The following is a 24,614-nucleotide window of genomic DNA, read 5'->3' as shown; positions in this document are numbered from 1 at the left end:
ATGAATACACTCTTCTCTCCCTGCTCCCCCGCCTTGGTTTGGTATTTTTCATCCCCATACTTTCTTCTGAGATAAGGGACAGAAAAGCAATTACCTCTTGCCACAGCACATGCATTAACAACACTGTAATTCTACTTTGGTGATGTTCAACTGCCCAGAAACATACAAATATGGCTTACTTAGTTGGAAAAACTGCTGATCAAAGTCAGAATTAATTTATTAATTTTCAGGGATTTTCAAAATTAATATTTTACAAACATGCATCCAGGACACTTTGCTTTTTTTCTTAGCTATAATTTTTCTGTAACCTGTACTTGCATGTGCTGCCTTTCCACTCGATGCTTTTTCTCTTAATACGGACTTGCCATTTAAGAGGCTGTTTCTAATTTGTTTATATATATTTTACTTAATACACTATGTGTGTCCCACTGACTGTTGCATGTTAACATTATTACTTTATCTAGAAGAACTTTTTCTTGCTATTACTTGACATAAGCAATTGCATTTCTTCATTTTCTATGAGTTGTTATTTGGTGCCTTGAACATTAAATTGTTGTCTATGTTGTGCCCCAGATAGCGGCTTGAAACTAGTGCCAGAGTGTTCTTGTAAGTCCCATTTGTTTTCAGATGAATGACCTGAGTGTGCATAAGTTATGCTGTTTTAAGAGGAAGTATTTATCTTCTTAGCTTATCTAATTTTTCTTACCACTTTAATACAATAGGTAGCAATGACATTCATTACTGAAAAATTGAATGGATTGGATTTGTTTATTCGATGGGGATGTGTTTCTCTCAGGTCTTAAATCCTTGATTGGGGGGTCTTCTGGGGGCTATATTTCATTCATATGAAAGAAAGAAGGGAATTCTGCTGGTTTTTGTTTGTTTTGTTGTTGCTTTCGATCTAATTATATATGATTTCCATATAGACCTGCTTTTGATGAGCAGGGCTTATCTGGCAATTTAATGTTAGTTAAGAAAGCTTTTCTTAAGCCTGAGTCATTTGTTATTCTTCAGGAAAATAGAATAAGAAGGGCTGTGGTTGATGCAGTATTAAAGTAAGTAAACATAATCTGTGTTGTGTTTTTCTGGGATATGCTACTTCAGTATTGTCAGCTGAAGTAGCTGCTGAAGCTGCTTTCCTTTATCTTTTGAATTCATTGCTACTTTTTTCCATGTCTTTTGGCTGAACCATAACTGAAGTGATTTTAATGTTCTGTATTACTTACAAATTGAGATTCTGTCTTTCTGTTATTTAATGATACTTATTCTATGTCTAATTTATTTCCAGTTAGTGGGATGTTTTTCCATATTTTTGCTTTGCTTAGTTTAGCATATAATACAATGCATTTTCTGTACTTCATAATGCTTTTATGCTGTTCTGAAATCAATATCATAGTGCACTTCAATTCACAGTCTGTCTTTTCTGTGCTCTAACATGAATGGTCCAGACAGTTTTAAAATTATTCTTTTATTTTTTTCTCTTTTGTAACCACTGATGTTGTGGCATATGAGATACAGGTGGACTCTGCTTGTTGTCTTGAGGCATGGAACCAGAGCAACTGTGTCTGACACTTTGCTCTAGATGTACCTCCCAGTGCTGGTTCTCCCCCGTCCCCTTGGTTTAGTCAGGTGCTTGGGGCATTATGTGAAACTTCTGTATATGCTTTGCCTATTTTCTTCAAAGGATACTTCCCATTATTTGTGTTGGCAATTCTGCCATTGGTTTGTTGATTCATTTTCGTTCTAAATCTAAAAACCCATCAATTTTTCTTACAGAATATGATTTAATGTCTTGCATAAAAGTGGGTGTCAGGCTCTCGGAGACTTTTCTCTTTTGTTCAATGTAAATGCATTCAGTGTAAATAAAGGTGTAGTATCAAGAATAAACAGGTTCTGTATCGATTCTCCCACAATCGTCATAAAATCTGATAGAACTCAAATCCAATCTGTACAAAGCTGCTCAAAACAGAGCTCTGCCCACAGCAGCAAACAGCTTTCAGTAACTTGGATAAAGCTGTACTTGTCCTGCACCACAACTTCCCTGACAGTCACAGGGGAGGTAGCACTGGGCATTCAGCTCCAGCCTGAAGAAGACACCTCTGTTCATGTTTACCTACCTTGATAATTAGAAGGGCTGGAATTGTTTCTGCTCAAATTGATTATGCTTGTTTGAGAATGTATGAACCTTGGGTAATTGGACATTTCAGCCTTCCAGTACACAATGGCTCTTGTGAATGCTGTTTTGAGCTATTTGGTGAAATACTGTAGGTTGTTGCAGTGCAACTGTTGAGAGGAAGCCAGTCTTCGACGTAGAGGTTTTGTTTCAGGATGCTGTCAAAATAGCTGCTGCCAGCATAGTCGCAGCATACAGTCCTTGATTTTGAATAATGTTAAACAGATTGGCATATTCTACCAACGCATTTGGTTTATAATGTAAAAATACAACTTCATTGCCAACAGCCCTGTAACGTGAAAATGAAGCACTTGGTACAAGGAGGGTGATCAGTAAAAGTGGAATCAGTTTCCTGTTTGCAGTCAGCTGGACGTTGAGTTTTTGTAGAATGCTTGAGAAAAGAGCAAGGTCTCTGATTCAGGCTGTTTCAAAACTCTTTGTCTGAATTTCTAGAACTTTTTGACACTTGAGTGGCTGGGTAGGAGGACTGGTTTTGGGGTACCTCTCTGCGCTTGAAATCAACTCCAGAAGCTATTCTAAGAGTTGGTATCTTACAAGAGGACATCTCCTGCAAGGAGGGAAAGGTTTGTCTGCCATGAACATAGCTGTCCAGAAGTTAATTTGCAAGATGCTTGCCAGGATTCCAGTTTGTATCTTTGCAGTAGGAGTCTTGATTTATTCCACTTCACCCCTTTAAATCCATTAGGTATCTTTCTGTATAGAGGCATTAGAAGTGCTTAAAGCAATTGTGAATGGTCCCACTGATTTGTAATTAAAATTACTATTTTCCTGTGTCTGTGTCACTTAAGTATGTTGGTTTGGGTTCATTTTTTTTCTGGTTGGATTGGGATGATATTGCAAGTGTCTGATTGAAAGGAATTAAAGGAATTAGATATGAAAGGTATTAAAGGAATGTCTCTATCCTACCTAACTTCACTCTTAAGTTCCTCTGTAAGCAGCAGCGTCCATCAGATTTGATAATATTAACATGACACTGTCTCTCGTAGGATAATCATGGGTCAAACCGGAAAAAAATCTGAGAAGGGACCAATTTGTTGGCGAAAACGTGTGAAATCGGAATATATGAGACTGAGGCAGCTCAAGAGGTTCCGACGTGCAGATGAAGTAAAGGTATGTCATCTTTTGGTTCTCTTGCTTAAAAAATTATACAAAATTATAAAAAATTGATTCTATTCTGAAGTATGAATTATCCTGCAGTTAACACCTGCAATAAGTTTCATTAAATAACTTTTTAACATACTGAAAACTTGTCTTAACTCTGTGATCTTATGAACAGGTATGATACATTTCTATGTGACTGAATCAGGCATGCCATGCTAAGTATCAGAAGAGACTATGGAGAGCAAGTATGGCAACTTCTTTAGCCACGTACTCTTTCTGATTCCATTTAGAATTTAATTCCATGCTAAACCTCTGAGTCTATAGTCACGAGAACATGGTTTGAGTCAAAGACAGGGACAACAAACTATATTGAGCCTCGCTGATGTTTAAGCAAATTTGGAAAGTTGAGGTTTTGGCTTTTTTTTTCCTTTCGTACCCTGCCTGGTTTTGTTAATTTTTTTTAGTAAATGTTATAATGCCTTAAGATGCTGGTAGGTGAATTTAGAGTCTTTAATTTATTTGTAATGTTTACAATTGTGATTAATTTTTAGAGTATGTTTAATTCTAATCGTCAGAAGATACTGGAAAGAACTGAAATCCTAAATCAAGAATGGAAGCAACGTAGGATACAGCCTGTTCACATCATGACTTCTGTGAGCTCATTGCGCGGGACCAGGGAGGTTGGTTAACATGTGTTGTGGTAATTCCACTTACAAGGTTGTTAGCACGTTTTTGCTTTATTACTGGAAAGTTGGCTATTCTTTTATTATTTTTTTTCCAGCATGACATGACTTGTCAGCTAAATACTCTTCATATGAGTCTCGTAAAGAATTTATTTATTATTTACTTTGATCATATGACTTCTGGAAAGCAATAAATATGCAGCAGGCTACCTAGCTTTGAATGACACAGAAAAAGGAAACTTCTTTATTTCTGATAATACTTGGATCATACCTCAGCATCCTTTAATCAAACCGTTTTGTCTCACCGATATTGGGAGTTTAATCTTGCTCCTATTGGAGTTGACCCCAGTGGTATAAATGAGTAGTTACTTTGGTTCTTACTGAGTTAAAGTACATGAAAGCTGTGAACATACCTCCTTGACACAGTCTTCTTTTTATTGATTATATTGATTAAAGTCATTTAACCAGAGAGGTTCTAAAAAAAGGAGTTAGTTAAGTTGATGCACCCTTGTGTTTCACAGACAGACTAATTTGTCAAAAACACTTCCATGATTGTGATGCAATTTGAGCACCTAAACTGGTTTTCATGTTGGTTTAAGCCTACTCCAGCTTTCTGTATTCAGCCCACATTAATTTCTCTTCTTTCTCAGTTGCTTTTTAGGCACTTCTCCAAACTAAGCCAGTTTGAAGATGTTTCATGTGTAATAATCTGAAAAGCTAACTCGTCTCAGTAGGACGAAAATGTAAAGACTTTACTGTGAATAGGTCAAAAAAACCCCCTCAACCTCCCCCACTTTCTCTTCAAGAAAATTCGTCAGATTTTCCTTTTCCTAGAATTTTAGTGGGGAGCTGGGGGCGCGCGTGTCGCAGAGGTGCAGTTGTGTGCATGCGTGTTCAAACAGGCAAGGATCTCTGCCTGAATGTTTTCTTTTTAACATGACTGAATATGCAATTACTCGTGTACACTCTATACCTATTATAAGGCACTGTAGGATCCGAACTTCTGATAATAATTGACATAGGTACACATCCAATTTCCACTTTTTTTTTTTAGTAAAAGATCATTCCTCGCCATTCCTCTTTTTTCTTTTTTTTCAGCTTGATTCACTATGCTTTTATGTTAATTTCTTGCCTGAATTGATTTCCTGCCTGAATTGATAGAGCACACTAATTACTGCATTCAAATCCAGTCTCTGTCTCATGAATCAGAACTTTAATGCTTGATTTAAGATTGCCATAATTTATAGTGAGAGAAGTGAGACAAAGTAATGATGGGGAATTTAGAAGATTACTTTAAAATATTTTTTCTGAATATGGTGAATTTCTTCAGAGTTGCAGGGGACAGTGCCTAGAAATTTAGTGACGTGATGGAAAGGTTTTGCGAGAGCCTTCGTGTGTCTTGTGAAGACTGCAGGGCATCGCTGGTGATACAGGTTTTCTCCAACAGCTAGTCCAGTCAGCGTCAACCAGAGACCATACCGTGTCCTGTGCTAGCCTCACGAACGCTCAGCTGAGTTCGTACCAAAACAATGGGGCAACCAAACTGAGGCTTAGTACCAAACACTTTGAGTCATTTTGAAATAGATTATTTGTCAGCCTGTCAGTTCCAAAGATAAAAGTAAATACTTTTTTTTACTTTTGTATTTTTCTTTAAAAATACATGAAATATATGCTAGATGACTGCTAGGTAGAAAACTAAATGTTAACCTGAAATGGGAATAAAGCACTAGCATAGGACACTGTTTTGAGTATTGATATACACAGCAGAAATCTAATTTCATTTGCTGCAGATTAAAAAGAGAATAAATAAATCTGGCTTGTGTCATTCTACCGGGGTACTGTCTCTGTATACTGTTTGTTACATTACTTTGTGTATTTCTTTAGAAATGTGAAGCTCTGTTCATCTTTCCCTTCTGGAAAGGAGAAAGATCTTTTGTCTCCACTTCCTTTTTTCCTTTCAGGTAGCTATGATAGCTGTTCTAAACTTTGTTTTACCTCCCTCCAAATCCTCTTTGTTGTACTTTCCCTAGCTTTGTATGTTCTTGTCTGCTTTTGTTTGTAACTTTTTTCCAGAGTTATTCATACTGCTGTCCAAGTATTTGAGAAAAGTTGATCTGTCTGTTAACTGTTGAATAGATGCAAGAATAACCTAGAAGTTGTATTTCTATGGCATGTTTATCTTTCAGAGGCTACATAAACCTCTGAATCTCAAAAAAGAAAGTCTGTAGCTGAAAAACTCACTGACCTGTCCAGAGTTGAATATTAAGAATTAATTTTCATTTTTCCGTTGCAAGCAGTGAGCATAATCAAAGGCTTGGGGATAGGATAAAGATAAACAGACAATAATGGGAAAACAGAGCAGGAATTAACAAGACATGTGGAGGATTTATTTCCATAAGATAAGTTGCTGGCATTAAAGTAAAATTTTATTTTTTTTTTTAAACATAAATAATACGTGATTTCTGCAGTGTATTGATCTGAAGTCAGGGAAATTCAGTTGCCTCTCTGATCGCTTGAGTAAAAGCTCTAACATCAGCGTAGCAGCAACAGCTACTAAATCTGTTTTGAGATACCAAACGTAATTTGTGTTTAGGCTGAATAGTCTGAGTAAAATACTATCACAGCTGCTTAATACTGAGTGGAAAAAACCATCATGATCTATTAGCAAAGGTATTGACATAGAAATAATTCTTGCGTCTTTTTTTTTTCCTGCTAAACATATTCATACTATTATGCCCTAAAAATCTGGTGCATTTTTCAAAGGCTGATGTGGCTAATTTTGACAAACGCTTTGAATTTTGTACATTGCAGAGTGTTCTTTGATTATTGTTTTTTCTTTTTGTTACTGATGTTGCTATGTAAGTATAACTTCAACTTCTCATTTCAGTGCTCTGTTACCAGTGACATAGATTTTCCAAAACAAGTCATCCCACTGAAGACTCTCAATGCTGTTGCTTCTGTGCCTATAATGTATTCTTGGTCTCCCCTTCAACAGAATTTTATGGTAAGTTTAAAAAAGTGCTGGGAGGATAAATGTACGGAGAAAAAGGAGTGATTAATTTTAGAAATAAACCAGCAAAAATCTGTTGTCCGTTACCCTCCCTATCTTTTTGGTATTGGTAGTAAGGCAGTAATAATGAGAAATAGGCTCCCCCAAATAAAATTAATTAAAATTTTTGATTGCATACTAAACCTCTGTCCTCAGTGAATCAAAGTATCTCTAAAACCTTGCTGTAAAGAGACCCTAAATTTATTTAATTCAGGTGACCAATTGTCTTGTATGGCATGTAGCAACTATAGATTTATTTGAAAGCATGTAATTATTGTAATAAGAAATGAGGTATATGAACATCTTTGTGTAGCAGAATAGTAATTCTTATGGAATAAAGAAAACTTAATCCTTAAATAGGCTTCCCGCATAATGGTCATTCTTACCTAACAACTGAGTATAGCCTTTTCTTCTGATTAGCTTCACTGCATGCGGGAGCCGTAATGTGAGATTTCTGATGTAGGTATTCAACTTATTTGAAAAGCTTAGCTTATTACAAATCTTTGTCACATCATTTTGTATATGATCACCTTTGCTGATTTGTTATCACGATAGTAATTGTAGCAAAGTGATTTAAATAACCAGTTTTATTAGTGTATGTACAGAGCTCTTCCACGCATTTTTCTACTTGCTTTCAATTCATCAATGTTTGCATATTTGCACTGCTGCAAAATCATGATCAGCAGGAAAGTTTACATTTATTTTCTTAACAATAGAAGGTTCTTCTATAGTATTGGAAGATACAAACTGAGTATCGGCGTCCATAAATCCTACTGGGAGTATTAATGCATTTAGTCTATATGCAGACAAAAAAAAAATAGAGTGGACTTCAGATTAAATTGTGAGGCATGTTTCTGTGCTTACTGCTTAGACAACTTGAATTTTGAGTCTTTTTGTATTATATTTTCTTATCTCTGGCAAAGCAATGAAGGGGTGGTTTCCATTGCACATTACTGTGGAAGAGAACCAAGGAGGGGAGAATGAACTTACCAAATGCAAGCTTCCCAAAGCGAGGTAGTTTACCGTGTTTCAATAGTAGAAGCTTTGTGGAAGCACCCTGCTAACCTTAATATTAGAAGCTAGTGTCAGTATCTGGAGGCAGTCACCATCAGTGCAAAAAATTGTTAAACAAAGATGAGGGGTTAGTTTTATCTATGTAATGGTAAGCGTGCTGAAGCAGTGAAGTCAGTCAGTGAACTGGTAGCTAGGCATTTGCGGGTTGTGAAAACAGCAATGCAGGAATGGTCAATTGAAAACTCAATTTAAAACTGATTGTAACTGTTGATATTAGGTGGAGGATGAAACTGTTTTACATAACATTCCGTACATGGGAGATGAAGTGCTTGACCAAGATGGTACCTTTATTGAAGAACTGATCAAGAACTATGATGGGAAAGTGCATGGAGACAGAGGTGAGCCCAAACACTCAGGTATACTAATCACTTCTTCCTACATAATAAGTAACACTGACAACAGTTATTTAAGGCCTGATGCTTGATTGTTACAGCAGTATCTCTAGAACCCTACATTGTATAAACATTAGGTATAACAGACTTCCTTATTTAAATATATTGCTTTGCATATATAGTGGAATATGTGAACAGTGTTCAGTGGAACACTGGAACAGGTTGCCCAGGGAGGTGGTTGAGGCCCCTTCCCTTGAGATATTCAAGGTGAAGCTCGACGAGGCCCTGGGCAACCTGGTCTAGTTGGGGGTGTCCCTGCTGACTGTGGGGAGGTCGGACTAGATGACCTTTGGAGGTCCCTTCCGGCCTGGACCAATCTATGAATCTATGAATTTTCATAAGGCTGCAAAGTGTTAAAGTAGTAGTATGGGGAGGTTAAACACATTAACTTTTTTCCCTTGACCATACAGTGATTCGTCATAATGCCTAGGTGCAACTTGGACAATTTTATGCTCAGAGCTTTGGAATATAATAGTGTCATGTCCCCTGCCTGGCAGAAAATGTTAGGAGAAGTATGCAAAACTCTGATAATGACAGCACTTGTGAACGTGATTCGATAGAGTAACCTCTTGTGGGTTTTGGGTTTCTTCCTTTAAGGAAATTATTAGCTATTAAAAAAACCTCCTATCTCTAAGTCAGCTTATAGAGCAAAGCTGTAGCCTTCTGTTGGCAAACTATATATATGTATTCTTAGGTGTAGTTTACCTCTTAGTCTGTGTGGGAGCTGGACTGCATGTGATGTCACCTGTCTCTTAGTTTGCTGAAGTCTCAGTGCAGCGCAACCTTTCAATTGCTCTATGTGCTCACTCAGAACTGGCTTGTACAAGCCTGAACTTTACAGTTGTAAAGGTTTCTCTGACTACTCTGCTTCTTCCTTCACAGAAACCTTCACACGTCACACACACACCCCCCCCCCCCAAATCGGGAATCGTTTCTTAAAATGGATTGTATTCCTGTTAGTGCTGGTGTGACTGAGAGAACTACATTTTTGAGTACATTATGTGCCACTTATGAAGGTTAAGCCTGAGATTCAATAATAAATGCTACTCGGTCTTAAGTCGGTCTTGTTAATGGCTTCAGGATAGCTGGTGCCTTTATATTTCATGAGGAACATGAAATATTTCATGGGTTTTTGCCTTTGGATATTTTTACAGATTTACTGATTGCTGACATCCTTCTCAGAGAATTGGTTATCTTAAAATGGTGACGTTGCTAGTAAATGTCTTCTATTAGTGATTTAATCTGTTATTAAATGAGTCTAGCTTTAAAATTAATCTTGTTTCACAGTCTTGAGTCCCAGGTTTATGATGGCAATTACTGTTATTATGGGTCCTTCAAAACTATATATTGAAAATAGATGTTTTTTTTAGTCTACCAATAACAGTAGAAAGAGGGTTTTTTCAGTCTCCCAGTAACTAGTATTCTTGTGTGACTATAAGTGTAAATGCGGTGGTAATCCATAGTCCAGAGGCATTCCCACGTAGGAGTCGGAATTGTAATACTATCTCTGTAGTTGCACTTCTGGGAGAGAAATTCATACACACACAGGTTAGTATATGAAGAGTTCTGCTTAAAACATCCAGATGAAGTACCTGCCTGCTTCATTGTCTACACAGGAATAAAACTATTAGTTTCCTTCAAGTTATAGTTTGACATCCCACCTCAGTCCAGGTTCCAAAGGAGGGTGATAAGCACTACGGTTCTTACACAGTTCACGGTTATTTTTTGAAATATAACAGCAGTCTCTGTCAACACGCACTACGATTTTCCTCTCTGAAGAATGCCTCTCTGTTTGCTGCCCTCTGAATTTCACAGCGGAATATAAGCTAATAAGCAGATATATGCAGTTTTCTCTTGAATTTTTTGTATATAGCCATATTGGTTTTTTGTCACTTTGCCAGGGGGGTCTGTAGTGAGGAAGTGGATGCTATGGAACTGCCAACCAGAAATCTCTCTGGAGATTTCCTAGCTGTCCAACGATAGCTTCGGAAATTGTTTGCATGCATTTCTAGGCTGGCTTAACCCAACCATGTTGGATTTGGGATTCTGGCATAAAATCTCTTAAATAGTCTAGCTAGTAAGTAATTTTTTTTATCTTCCAAGGAACAGAGGTTTATTTATGTCTACTGGTATGAAGCACAGAGTCAGGAAAAGAAAAATTTCAACAAGCTTCCTTCTCCCCTTCACAGTTGTCAGTCTAAGAAATAAATACTGAGTATTTTTAACTCAGTTCATACATTGAAACTAAGAGGGAAAAATACAAAATTGTTTTTCATAAATTGCAGCATTTCCTATAATTTAAGTGTAGGGAGGATTAAAAATACTTCATATACACCTTATTCTTTTCTGTTCACTCCCTTTTTTGCTGAATTTCAGAATGTGGATTTATCAATGATGAAATATTTGTTGAGCTGGTCAATGCACTTGGTCAATATAGCGATGATGAAGATGATGATGATGGAGATGACAATCCTGATGAAAGAGATGACAAGCAAAAAGATCGGGAAGGTAACAGGATGGGTATGTCTGTCTGTAGGCTTTAAAAATTAAAACAAAACTCCCCTTTTCTTTGATCACTCAATAAATTTGTTCAAACCCTTCTACTTGATAGATTTCAGGTCTGAAGTAGCATCATTTTTTCATCATTTCCTTTGCTGTTTAGTTCAAGAGTTGTACAGAGAGTACTACAAAAGGTGGTTTTGCCATTTTTTGTTTATCTGCTTACTGAAACAGTCACATGCACCAAAAAGTCAGTCAGGTATCTGTCTAATAAATGCTTTGGTAATCCTCAGAAAATGAAATATTCTAAACTAATCAGAGTTCTGAATTGCCATCTCCATCTGCTGGTGAAGTAATGGTTTCTCCAAATTTGACTAGTAGAGTTATAGTGTCAGGAAAGATCACTTAGTGCAGTTTGAGTTTTCTGTAATTTAGAAATAAAACCCTTTGCTTCTTTTTTTTTTTATTGGTATTTTTGGTGAAGTACCCCTTTCTCTGAACACCTCATTGAGGCAGCAAAGGAGCAGAAATATATATTTTTTTTTTTTTTTTTTTTTTTGTTTCCCAAATCTTTTGCTTCCTTGACAGAGAAAGAAAGCCACCCCCCTCGGAGATTTCCTTCTGACAAGATATTTGAAGCCATTTCCTCAATGTTTCCAGACAAGGGTACAGCAGAAGAATTGAAAGAGAAGTAAGATTTTCTTAGGATATATTGCTGTGTTGCTTTATGAAACAAAGATTCCTTGACTTTGTTAAATATTTGTTGATTAGGAATGATTCCCCTTACAGCTAGGTTCTGTGGCAGCCGTATAACTTCTGCAAGTGATACTTGAAGGGAATTGGCTGTTCCCACTGAGTCAAACAATACAGGTGTTTATTAGTCTTCCTTTCAAACTATTGAAAAATGAGTGTTTGCATGTGTTTAATAATCTGTTATTTTTTTGAGGTGGTAAAATAAAAATTTGTTTAAAAAAGTCTCCTTTTTGGAGTTAGTGAGAAATATATATGGAGAGATGATGGTCCAGAAAACAAATGCATTCTTTCCTAGCCAATTTTATATTTATATTAATGAGTATGGAATTAACAGCTTATTGTGTCACTGACTGACCTTTCTTGATGGCACATATTTCTTAATTTAATTTGTCACTGAAAATGCAGAGCGGTACTGGAATCAAAAATTACTTTTTTTTTTATTTTACTGAATAAATAACTTCTATTTCTTTCATTTAAGATACAAAGAACTCACTGAGCAGCAGCTTCCTGGAGCTCTTCCTCCTGAATGCACACCAAACATAGATGGACCAAATGCTAAATCTGTTCAGAGGGAGCAAAGCCTGCACTCTTTTCACACGCTCTTCTGTAGACGCTGTTTTAAATATGATTGCTTCTTACATCGTAAGTACAATTGTGGTGTGCTTGTATATCTCTTAATTTTTACAATTCAGGAAACAAAGTACTATAAGATGCAATACAGAAGGAAGGAAAGAGAAGAAAAAATAAAAGCAGTAATATCACTAAAGTTTGCAAAAACAACTTGTCCATGTTGACATCATTTTGCAGTGAAAACTATACCTCAGAAAACTGAATGCACCTGTTTGGGGTAGTTTGTTTTCCTTTTTGCATTTAGGAGTTTGTATAGAATTCCTGGCTTGGATCAACCTATAACGTTACTTCTCTTTATATAGTCTTCAAGAAAACTACATTGTCTTCTACTACTGTTTCTGTGTTACAATTTCTCAGTTTGTGCATGGAGAATGAAATATATTTCTCCCTAAAAATGCCTGGTTATTCATCAGACTTGCTTCATCTTCCAGCAGGGTGCATGAATATCCATGAACAGTTTTTATCCTTTATTCTCTCAGGTTACTTTCTAGACACTTTAGTTGTACCTGATGATTTGAAGAAGAATTGTTTCAGACAGTTGAGTTTTAGAAATTGTGATATCCTTTCCACTGAATTGCTTTCACGTTGTCACATTCTTTCAGGGGAAGGATTGAACAACGATGTTTCCATTTGCAAAGTGTAAAGAATGAGAGATTCTGAAGTGCTACTTGAGACAATTCTTTCTCTGAGAAAGGAGTCAAATATAAAGGGGAAACTAACAGTCAAATACGAAGTGGCTTCGACTTGTAGTTGAACATTATGATGCCCTCTTTCAAATTAATTTTCTCTTTTGACTTAACTGTTCATTTGCATGTTTCACTGTGAGTGTGCATGCATGTTCATTTGGAAATCTTTGTGCTTTTGTCAGCAGCTCCTCATCCAGCACACATGCGATCTGCCTGTATTTGTACTTCACACCGAAGGCTTTACACAGTGCTGCTGCTTTTTAGTATCCCTTAGCTGCCTTTCAGCTTGAGGAGGAACTGGAGTTGTTCTCAGATGGCAGGGGGTGGGGTTGGGAGAAAGGTTTTCCTGTTCCTAGTTTCTTTAGAATTTATGGCTTTTGGAGGTAGGTCTGTTAGTTTCACTTTCTCCTTGCGTTCTGTTGGCAGGCCTTGCTTGAAAATGCTACGAAAGAAGCTCTTACTTCTGAATAATGTTTAAGAACTGTAAGTTTCTGGAGGTACAGCTGCTGCTTTGTCCAGCCAGCTTCAACGTGTCGTGTTCTGTGAAGCTGTAGGTTTTGTTGAGAAGTATCTTAGTTGCCTGGATGACTCATTCTAAGAAGTGCTATGTGCAGTCTTAGTCTGTAGGACAGGGAAGTGAAGCTGTGTGCTACCTTTTGGCAAATCCTTTCATCTGGCAGTGGTCTTATGAGTTCTTGACACTCTCAATAGTCTAGCAGGGAGACTGAGTGCCAGTCTAGTTTGACTTCTTCAAAAGAAGTTTGGTTTTTAAGTCAACAAGAAAGCATTTTTCAGACATGGCGAGTACAAACTTTTTCCAGCAGCATCCCAGAAGATTTTAGGTACTACTTCAGCAGTGGTTTTAGGCCACTTTTCTCACTAATTTTATAAACTTGTAGAAGTTTTCCAGTGAAAGGTATAGGCTCTCCTCTAAAATAAACATGTATTTGATTACTTACATCGTTTATATAGATTTGCCTTTCATAGTCACTTTTGCAGGTTGTTAGAAGTAGAACTGAAAGGGTCCACAGACCCCATTTTGGTGCCTACTACTCTGGGGAGCCTGGTATTACCGGTCCCCAGTTTTGAGGCACCAACTCTGTGAGGCTTCTTCACAGCACTAAAAGAAAAGGACAGGTTCATAGTGTTGTTTGTTTTGACATGTTCTTTAGTGCCAGATTCAGACAATGACAAAGTCATGTCACTGATCAGCTGAAGGACCTCAATTCTCACACTAGCAACATCGTTTAAGCTGAAAGCGTTGTGCCCCCTATCTCTGTGTTCCTCACCTTTGGATGGGAGACAAAGTGTTTATGCCAAACAATTGCCTACGTTCTTGTTGCTGGTGACTTTTGATAAGACCCTTGAACAAGTTAGTATTCTTTCCAAAATGGTGTATGTCCAAGGCTTCATTTTAAACCATACCTCATAGATAAAAAGGCCCAAACTTTAAGTCATCTCTTCAGGTTTTCAGGGCCGTAGTAGAAAGAAGGAAGAGTAGCGCTTCCACTGTGTAGGCATTCAAGATGTACCTTTGTGTCAAGACGAAGTGTGAAATTACCAGTTATGATAACATTCTTCATGACAGCTTATGCAGCACATGCATTGTTACTGGTAAAAATACATTTGATACTTCATTGTTGCACAGATCTGTTGAAGCTTGATTTACACATCCGCTATGTAGCCTCCACACTAAATGCTGAATGTAGTAAACGGATACTTCAGTTACCATTCCCTGAAGAAATACCCAAACCCCACTTCTACAAGTGACTGGTCACTGCTTGGATGTATTGCTTCCTTCTGCTTTTGTCTGCAGTAACACCAAAGAAAGAGGATTGTTTTCTGTCTGTGTGTTTGTCTGTCTGCGTGTCTGTCTAGAGCTAGGAATTTATCTGGAAAAACTGAGTCAGTTGTATGACCTCTTTGCTTTCCGTGAAATTTTAAGACTCTTGGTAAAAATCCACCACATTGATTGCTGGGAATAAGTAACTCATCAAAAGCAGTCTACTCTGGTTATTGGAGGGCTGTGCAGTAGCAGTGTATCTGTAACAATTTAACTTTTTTTTAAAAAGTTGATAACATTGCACCCTAATCAGTTGCCCTTACGTTCAACTTCATCCAATTGCCGAGCACTGCAGGATGATGTCCTGGCTTCTGCAGATGACGTTTTTGATGAATAACTTTGGTAACGTGGTGGGCTACAGTGATCAGTTTTGTACTTTGAAAGGCGCAAATATGTGGAGAAGGCATAGAGAATTAAAAAAATACAGGAATTCTATTAGATCTGGTTTTGATTTTTGTAATTTCCCCTCTCAGATTCCATTTTTGTTAAGATTAGCCTTACGTAATGGAATTTCAAGTCTTTGTTGTAGAACATCTGGGTTAAACACTGGAAAAGTTATCATTAGATTTTTAACGTGTCAAGTCCCCTTGACGACCTGGCAATCCCTTTATATGCAGGTGATGACATTACTGAAAAAACTTGTGTACCGACTTCATTTGCTGACAGCAAGGAATTATGCCTAAATGTCTGGACTAACAAAGAATTTAGAAGAAGGAAAAATATCAGGTAGGGAGAATTTCCCAAATAGCTTGACTGTGAAGCCAATGTACATTTCAGGCTAAGCTGTTGCCTGTGTACTTTCACATTATGCAAAATATGAGAATTGAGCCCATTGGGGATGAGACAGGTAATACATCTCAAAGACAGAAAACGTGCTCAGTGAAGCAGTTTTGGAATTACTTTCTTAAGGAAATTATTGAAGAAATACATAGTTTAGTTATTTAGGAAATTCTACAAAGTCGTCTGATTATTTTTTTTTTTTTTTGAAAAAAAAATATTACTGATATTTGTAAGACTCATAATACAGCTATACAAACAGTTTTGTTCTTGTACTCGGTGATTTCTTTGTAACAAGCCTCCCACAAAAAATACCTCGCAACAGCGGTGGTAGGTTCTAACTGTAGTTGTCAGCGCTACAGTGTGTTGAGTGTTTTTGAAATAGTGGAATACAAGATATGATTCTAATAGTAAGCATCAGATATAGTGGATTTTTGATGTTTCGCTGGTTTAAAAATTCAAACATTGATTTGTTTCACTGCATTACAAACTAAATATTTCTTTGTTGTCTAAAGGAAAACAATTTTTAAAAAAATAAACACTTGTTTTAGGACCAAATGAACTTGTGAGAGAAACGCTTGCATCTGCGAAGTGACGTGTAAAAAGAATAGTTTTGATTTCTGCACATTGCAGCAGTCTGATATGGATTGTGACTTGCAAATGTTTTACTGTTCTTTTGCATTATTGCAAAATTATTTTCCTTGTAGTATGAAGAGACGGTAAAGCAGTTATGTGGAAAAAAAACAAAATAAAACAAAAACCTCAAACCCTGAATTAATGAAATTGTATACTGTGCAAATTTACAGATGCAGCATTGGAAAATGTGGGGTTTCTTTCCTCTGCTTTTGGATGCAGGGCTCCCATCATCTCATTGTTTCTTAAAAGCTTTTTTCTAGCGTTGGAATAAAGTAGGAATAACTTGGCATTATTGGCATTAAATTACAAGGTTTCTTTGTTATTTAACTTATTTTACCTACAGAATGTATGAACACTTCAAGGATATGTGAAACTTATGAGAAGTGAAATACTGCATAAAAGCTTTTAACTGGAATGTGGGGGAAGGAGGAATGCAACAATATGCATAAATTACATTCCTATACTTGCTTATAAGTAATTTTTACATATCTATATATCTGTATGTGGAAAAATGAAGTGCTTTTTTTTGTTTCCAGATTTATAAAATGTAATATATTTCTCTAAAGTGATGCAATATTTAACTGATTATACTTCTATATCGTATATACCTTTTAAAGAAGGCCTTGGAAGAGAATACATTGCCTCCCTGAGGTTCCCGTGTGTTGCTGTCACTAATGCAGACATAACGTTATAGAATTTATGATTTGCTTTCTGGCGCACCTTCCCTTAAGGGAGGGGAGCATGTAGCGATGGTTCCAAGATGGAGTGGTTTCATCAGAGAAGCTCTCTTAAGTGCTCACCACCACTGCTCACCCTCCCCACTGGTGCCAAAAGAAGTGCTTGTGGAGCTGTGCTGCAAACCACATCACTGAAATGAGATTTGCTTTTAAAACCTTTGTCTGTGAAAACATATGTGAGCTCTGACCAAATTCTTTAAAAGGGAAGGAACTGCATTAAAGTCAGTCTTGAAAGTGTAGTGGACTATTATAAAGAGAAGCCTTGTGCACAATCTAGAAATAAGATGAGTAGAAAAGCCTATGGTGGCGGCTTATTGAAGGAGAAGAATGTGTGTGGTGTTGGTATGGAACAGCCCTTATGGATTAATATGAGTAAGAGGGGAGGGATTTCTTCCTTCAGTTTGAAAATTAGCACTTTTTATTCACTGAGTGTTGAAAAACTTAACTGTAAGTTACAGCTGCCTAACTTCAACTGTGGTAAAACTGCTGCGTAAGTGCTTTTACAGTGCTTGGGAATCATGTGTTTTCAGATGGGTCTTTTGTAGGTCTTCGTGAGTCTCAGGAAACATGTTCATTCTTCAGAGTCTCAGGAAACAGACAACTAGCACTGAGTAGTCTTTTTTGAAAAAAACCAAAACAATCAAACAAACCCCAGAAACTCTCAAGTGCATTCTCCAGTTTTGTTCATTGCAGTAGTGTATGCCACTGTTAGCACATTTAGGGAAAAAAGTATTTATTGATATCTAACTATATTTTCTAAAACGAAAGAATTCGTTCCTTGAGTGTGGAGGATTTTTTTTTTTTAAAAAGAGAATTGCAGAAAACTAAGGATGATATTTCAGAAAGCTCTTAATATAATTTGGGAACATAAGTATATGAGTTCCGGTGAAAGTCTAGCTGCAGGTTTTCCAGGCTTCAGTTAAGTATGAGATGCGGGAGCGTTCCCAAGACTTCCAATAAAATGAGGAAAGTCCGTCTCTCTGAAAACATCCTGCTGGGAGGCAGGGCCTGCACGGGGGGGAGAGCTGGTAGAGATGAGCTCTGGCAAAGGGAATGGGTAGGAAACTCTGCAACCCTGTTCTAAAGGTGCTTGTGTTGCATCTGGAGTGTACCCAGCTGTGCTCCACTCTGCAACCCCCACATAGCTATACAGAGTCCCTCAGATACATGAGCAGATGCTTCTCTGCAACTGGCAGACTTAACTGTGGTTGTTCTGATCCGTAGTGATTGTGTGATGTGAACTTATTTTTACCCTGCAGCTGGGATATAGGAACTGAACTCTTACACGTGTCAGTTTAGTTGGAGTTCTGATAAAGTAATAGAGTAAAAATGCATGTGTGTCCTTCTCACTAAAAAAAAAAATGAAAAGTGAGTCCATTACCTTTCCAAAGTGTGTGGGGTTGGATTTTTTGACAAGATAGAAACACCTGAATCTTCTGGATTGATAGATGATCATGCATTAATAGGAGAAGTCCTGAACAATTCTGTTTAACGTGGTAACGGAAGTAAAGTCTGTTGTGTTTGTTGGGAAGGGAGGTATAGCAAGTCTTCCTTGATACACGGAGCGATGTGATGATTGATGATTGTCTTCACTGATGTAAATGGGCGGATGCAAAACTTACCCATGTGCTGTCTCTGTATTTACGTGGTAAGTCAAATGTCACCGGATGGGGCTTATTTTGTCTTCTTCCATTTGTTATAATTTTTATTCTGTTATTAGTAAAGTCTTGGTAAACCGTGTGTTTTGGATACTATTTGGGGTTAATGTATTTTTTTTAAATTAAAACTTACAAATGTGGTGTTTTGCTTCAACAGCATTCCACGCAACTCCTAACACTTACAAACGAAAGAATACAGAAACAGCATTAGATAATAAGCCTTGCGGACCGCACTGTTATCAACACTTGGTAAGATAATTTTCTATGTTAGAATTGAGCAAGTGCTAGTGCTAGCTGCGGTATGGCAAGCTGCCTGTAGTGTAAGGACGTGCTGGATCTAGGATAGTGCATATACTCGTGGGCCACCTGCAGTCAAGTCAGTTTGTGTGGAAGAAAAGAGTTAACTTCCAATCATCAGTTGAAAGTCTAACTAGCAATAATTTGTAGCTCTATTAGGTGTAGCCCGAGATATTTGTATGGAAGAAAGATTATTACCTCCTAATAATGTGTTGCTGCCACTCTAGTTAACTGGGTCTTACAAACTTAGCTCTCTTGGAAGTTATATGACAACTAAAAACTACAAAGGTTTTTTTAGTTTGCTGAAGGTAGATTCCATCCAGTATTTGTGCTCTTAAGAAACAACAGGATGGAAATTAATAAAGCAAAATCCTGAGTAATAGAATTTCAAATCTCTCTCATGCTTCCTCTGAATTTTTTAGTATGAGAAACCACATAATTTTCCAATCTAAAAACTTGCTACACATTGTCTTACCCCTTTCCACTAGAAAACAAATTAGCAATGATTGCATTTTGAAAAATGCAGAATGCATATTGTTTAAGTGCCATGTGCAAGAAGAGTTCTTGTATTTTGAAGAGTATTCTTCGTGCAAAATTCTCGTTTTTTTCTGTCTGGGAAAATAGAAATTTACTTCTGAATTATATTTCACTTGGCAGCCAAAACGAAAGTGGAACTGAAATATCGACATAAGTATTTTGTAAATGTAGATTTTATTTTTTCCTGATAGTATCGAAAGTATTCATGTTCATGGTTAGAGGGCAATTAACTGGATTTGTATGTACGTGATTAATTTGTAGAATATTGCAGAGTTATACAGTATGCAAGTAGGACGTGTTCTTCCCCAACAGGTGAAAACACTTTTAATTCTTTTACTGAAATTCTAGTATTTTGTTTTTAGGAAGGCGCAAAGGAGTTTGCAGCTGCCTTGACTGCTGAGCGTATAAAGACACCACCAAAGCGCCCAGGTGGCCGCCGAAGGGGAAGACTTCCAAACAACACCAGCAGACCCAGCACGCCGACAATAAATGTATTGGAATCAAAAGACACAGATAGTGATAGGGAAGCTGGAACTGAAACTGGAGGAGAAAACAACGATAAAGAAGAAGAGGAAAAGAAAGATGAAACATCTAGTTCCTCTGGTAAGGCTAGTTGGTGCTTCTTTAGTCAATTAGCTACACTGCTTGAAAGGATTAAAAAAAACCCAAAACAATAAAACAAACCCAACAAGTTGAGCCACACAATCCTAGAAACCATGTGTTAGGAATGTGTGGAACCGAGTGAAAAGACAGAGTAATAATAAATAGAACCCTGTAAGAAAAGTTCTAGATTGTACAGCGGTGAGATTGTGTAATTTCAATAGCTACTGTTGCCTAATTTTTGGCTTCTTTAAGAGGTATGTGAAAAGTGCTGTTTTGTTGTGGCACTTAGATTAGGAAACAACAAAACCTGGGGTATTTTTAGCTACATTTAATAATTTGACATCTTTAAGGGCTGTGTAAAAAAATTTTGGAAACGTAGCCTTCCATTCACCCATACTCTTGATTATTTGTTACAGAAGCAAATTCTAGGTGTCAAACACCGATAAAGATGAAGCCAAATATCGAGCCTCCAGAGAATGTGGAATGGAGTGGCGCAGAAGCCTCGATGTTTAGAGTTCTTATTGGCACCTACTATGACAACTTCTGTGCAATTGCCAGACTGATTGGGACCAAAACGTGCAGGCAGGTAAGAAGGGAAGCTACTTACTAAGGATGATAGCGTTTTACTTTTAAATCTGAAGTATAGAAGTACTAGCATTGATTACTGAAAGAGAAAATTAATTCACTTTCTTGGTTTTCCCAAGAATGCTATGATCCAGAATTCATGCCACAAATACATAGTTAGTTTTAAAACTGTTTTTAAATTAAATTCAGAGAAGGTTTAAACTAGACTATCTGTTCTTATATGACAAAAATAATCAACTTTAAATGTATTGAAAAGAGATTATGACTAGATATAATCTGTAAGTTGTTGGTTGGAGGAAATCATACTAACTTAGAAAATGAGCAACTTTCTACTAGTGAGAGATTTATCGTGGATGTATTATGGTATCTCTTGTTAGGTGTATGAGTTTAGAGTAAAGGAATCTAGTATTATTGCTCCAGTCCCTGCTGAAGATGTTGATACTCCTCCCAGAAAGAAGAAAAGGAAACACAGGTAAATCTGTTACTAAATAACCTTAGCATAACAATAAATTGGAGATACAGGGGATCTGAACAGAAAATATTTTGGAGGAAAAGTCGTGCAACTCGTATCCTTTTGCTTCCAAAAACAAAGTTTGCAGAAATAAAACAAAATGGTGTTTTGGTTTCAGACAAAAGTCTTACCGCATTGGCAAATATAACCTTCCACTTCTCTTCCCCTCTCCCTTCTTTTTAACCTCTACAACAGCCAGATTCTTGTACGTGTGTAGCTGCAAGTAGTCAAGCTAGTTTAGACTAGAAATACTCTACACAGTTTGTTATAACATTCAAGATATTGTGGTAAAGTCTTGTTTGCAGCAATAAATATTAAATTTACAAGTGTTATAATGGGATTCAATAATGATTATATGGTATTCTTTAAATTAAAACTCATAGTTTTTTTTATGGTGAAGTGTATTCCATTAAGACTCAGATGATCAGTAAGCAAAAACGTTGTAGTGAACTAGTATGACTGCCTTTTTTCTCTTTGAAAGACTATTCCTTTAAGCACCCCAGTTTCATTAGCAACTAGAACTTCAACTGAAGAACCAGGTTAACGAGTTATTATTTGAAGTGAAGCTGCAATGAAGAACAAAATCAAGCTTTTTAGTGGAGCCATAAAGACCATCTGAAACAATTTCTGTTTAAATTGTAAACTTGGTGGCTACTGTCTGTTAGTGAAATGAATTTTTCTTTGAGAATCCTGAGGTCTGAAAATGCGATTCTGCGTTGATTATTTTTATTCCCAGGGGTAAGAACAGAGGAGATAAAAAGCCAACTGGAAATTAGCAAGAACATTTCTTTCTGCAAGCAATAAGTATGCCTTTTTCCATAAAGTTTCCTATTTTTCCCTTTTAACTTTCCTTATTTACCCCCTGGTTTGTTCTTCCAGTTCTTCTCCTGTCAGTTCTTCTTGCTTCTGTCTTAGCTTGTCTAGGAAATTTATTCTGTCCAGGCTTAGTGAAATTCCTGATACTGGTCTGAAGATACTGTTAATGTGGAGTAGAATGCTTCTGCTCTGTAGCATAGAGGCAGCTGAAGTGAGCTAGGAAAAGATTCAGTGAGCATCCAGAAGAGTCTCTTCTCAGCAAAAACTATTGATTTAATGCTCTTGGCACAGTTTTCAGGTTTTTGGGCATTTGGCTGTTTAAGTCTGGAGTTATTAGCCATGGTGCGAATTTGGAATATGCAGTCGGGAATTAGCTTGCTTTCAGATTCATGCAGACTGCTATAAAAATGGTGCCACTACATCTATTTGAAAAGAGCAACTCAGAGGCTCAAATGTATTTTGAAGCTGAAATGGATTGTATGGTTACTGGGTTGACATTGTTTTGGAGGAATTTTCAGACTTTTTTTGGTTTGGGTTGGTTTTTTTTTTTTTTTTCAAATATATAAAAGCACATACCACTACGTGGGATTTCTTGATGTTATTTTGTTCTTGTTAGTTGCCAATATAGAAACTTCTCCGGTAGCTATCTAGTTTTGAAGGGCCTTTGAACTCTTTTAACTCTCATTGAAGGAAGGAGATTTTTTTTTGTTTGTTTGATGTCACAGAATAGGTGGCAATCAAGCTGTCTCCATTCTTCTATGTGCAGTAGTCTTTTGAAAAAGGAAAACCTTTCAACCTGCCTACGTACTACTGTAATCTGAGCACTCTCTAAAGATGTTGCACAACTGGCAATTGGGAAAACCATCTGGAAGTCTTTCTCTGTTTCTTACATTTCTTTGAATTGAGTTTACTCGCTGCTAGAGTAAATTCAGTCCTAGAGCCCCTAGTCCTGTTCGTGCTTTTCTGTTGCTGGTCAACAGGTTTTCCACGTGGACATGTGGTAGACAGCCTTTAGGCAGAAGCAGCATTCACCGGAGAGAAAAGCAGCAGCAGAATGCTGCTTTTAATGGCCTCTTGTAGCTGATTTGATAGCAGATTTCCTTACAAGACTTTGCCTATTTCCCCCTATATCTTGGTGCCTGTATAGGCATACTGAGCAACTAGCTGGCAAGACTACACCCCTCTCGGATAGTAAACGATAATATCTCCCTCCTTCCAGTGTTGTTTTTGTTACATGGTGATAAAAAGGCTGATCAATAAGAGGATAAGACTTTATTTATATAGTTGTTTTTTGGAGAGTCAGTAAGTGTGAGAGCCTGTCCTATGTATTGGAGATTAACCTGTCAATCTGCGAAAACTCTGCTTTGCTGGAGGAATGAGTACTTTGCATAGAAGCCAATAGAAAATCTGAACCAAGAAAGAATTCGGAAAAGCATGAGTGTATGCTGGAGGTAGAGTACTTCAGTACTGTTCATTCTCTTAGGTACATGTTTTCCTTCGATTGCTGGGAGATGAATTGTATTTGCTTTAACTAATCAGCGCTCCTTCCTCTGGATTTGTATAAGGATCTACTATGGATTGCAGGGCCATGTCATGCTGCTTCTTGACTATTTTAATTTTCCTCCCCTTACTCATCCCCTATTCGGATGTGAGTTTACTTAATAAAATTTATTTGAAAGTATTTTCTTTCTCATTTTCCTCCTCCTGTCCCTACCTTCTGCTGGACTGATGTTCACTGCATATGTTTGAATAGCTTATGTGTCTCTGCCTAGAGTTCAAGGTGCCTTTTTATAGGGATTTAAAGTCTCACTGTTATCAGGCAAAAGGAGCAGCTGAGGCATTGGCACAGATATTCTTACATGCCACCAGGTTGGAAGACTGAGTCTTAGAGCGGCAGGGAGGCTGTGGATAAGATACGATTTAGGATACTGAAAAGAAGTCACAGAGTGATGCCAGAAAATCAAACACTGCAAAAACCTAACTACATATATTGACATAATTGGCACATATTTTGAATTTTCAGTGCTATTTCGGGTGGCAGACTATCCCTGCGCAAAGAAAGAAATGCTAGTGAAGCTTCTTCCAAAGAATGTGTTTCTACTGCCTGATTAGCTGATACCAGTGCCTCCCAAAACCAGGGGCAAAATCTAGTAGGTTGTTATTAGAGAACAGAATATTTTTGACAGCTTCTGCCATAATGCTTCTGGAAACACTTGTTTTCTAAGCTGGCTATCCTGCAAATGTCAGTTACCAGATGTACGAATCCACCTGCTTGCTTGGAAATTTGCCATTATGAAGCTTGAGTGGCTTTTTCAACTTCCTGTCTTTCCTTTGCCTTTGCTTCCTGGTGCATGGGACCAGATCTTGCCTTTTGTTTCTGGCTGAGATAGCAGATTGTAGGGCAGATAGATAAATTAGTTCACTTTTAGTATGGTATTCGTTCAGGCTTCAGCTTTGTGCCCTAATCAGGGGAACATGCAGTGCTTCCTGGCAGTTTTTGAAAGTTACAATCCAATGAATGTACTACTTGATTGTGTTAATCAAACCTCCTGT

At 37.3% G+C, this 24,614-nt stretch overlaps 1 protein-coding gene across 5 annotated transcripts in view; it reads left to right on the top strand.

The window, feature by feature from the left end:
* The first annotated feature begins 3,187 nt into the window (after positions 1 to 3,187).
* The window catches only part of EZH2 (enhancer of zeste 2 polycomb repressive complex 2 subunit), a 29,705-nt gene continuing 8,278 nt past the window's right edge, over positions 3,188 to 24,614 (top strand). For 2 of the 5 annotated variants that reach the window (XM_074146933.1, XM_074146931.1), the window contains exons 1-11: positions 3,188 to 3,304; positions 3,847 to 3,948; positions 6,866 to 6,982; positions 8,319 to 8,439; positions 10,870 to 11,013; positions 11,581 to 11,683; positions 12,224 to 12,387; positions 18,870 to 18,961; positions 19,909 to 20,149; positions 20,566 to 20,735; positions 21,112 to 21,206. In XM_074146933.1, coding sequence (XP_074003034.1) covers positions 3,188 to 3,304; positions 3,847 to 3,948; positions 6,866 to 6,982; positions 8,319 to 8,439; positions 10,870 to 11,013; positions 11,581 to 11,683; positions 12,224 to 12,387; positions 18,870 to 18,961; positions 19,909 to 20,149; positions 20,566 to 20,735; positions 21,112 to 21,206 — 1,466 coding nt within the window. Of the gene's footprint in view, positions 3,305 to 3,846; positions 3,976 to 6,865; positions 6,983 to 8,318; positions 8,440 to 10,869; positions 11,014 to 11,580; positions 11,684 to 12,223; positions 12,403 to 18,869; positions 18,962 to 19,908; positions 20,150 to 20,565; positions 20,736 to 21,111; positions 21,207 to 24,614 lie in introns of all 5 variants that reach the window. The other 3 variants (XM_074146934.1, XM_074146930.1, XM_074146932.1) reach the window with 3 other exon arrangements.

Source organism: Numenius arquata, chromosome 4 (genome assembly GCF_964106895.1).
Source record: "Numenius arquata chromosome 4, bNumArq3.hap1.1, whole genome shotgun sequence".
NCBI lineage: Eukaryota > Metazoa > Chordata > Aves > Charadriiformes > Scolopacidae > Numenius > Numenius arquata.
Note: the sequence above shows the minus strand (reverse complement) of the source record. Positions and strands in the feature narration are given on the sequence as shown.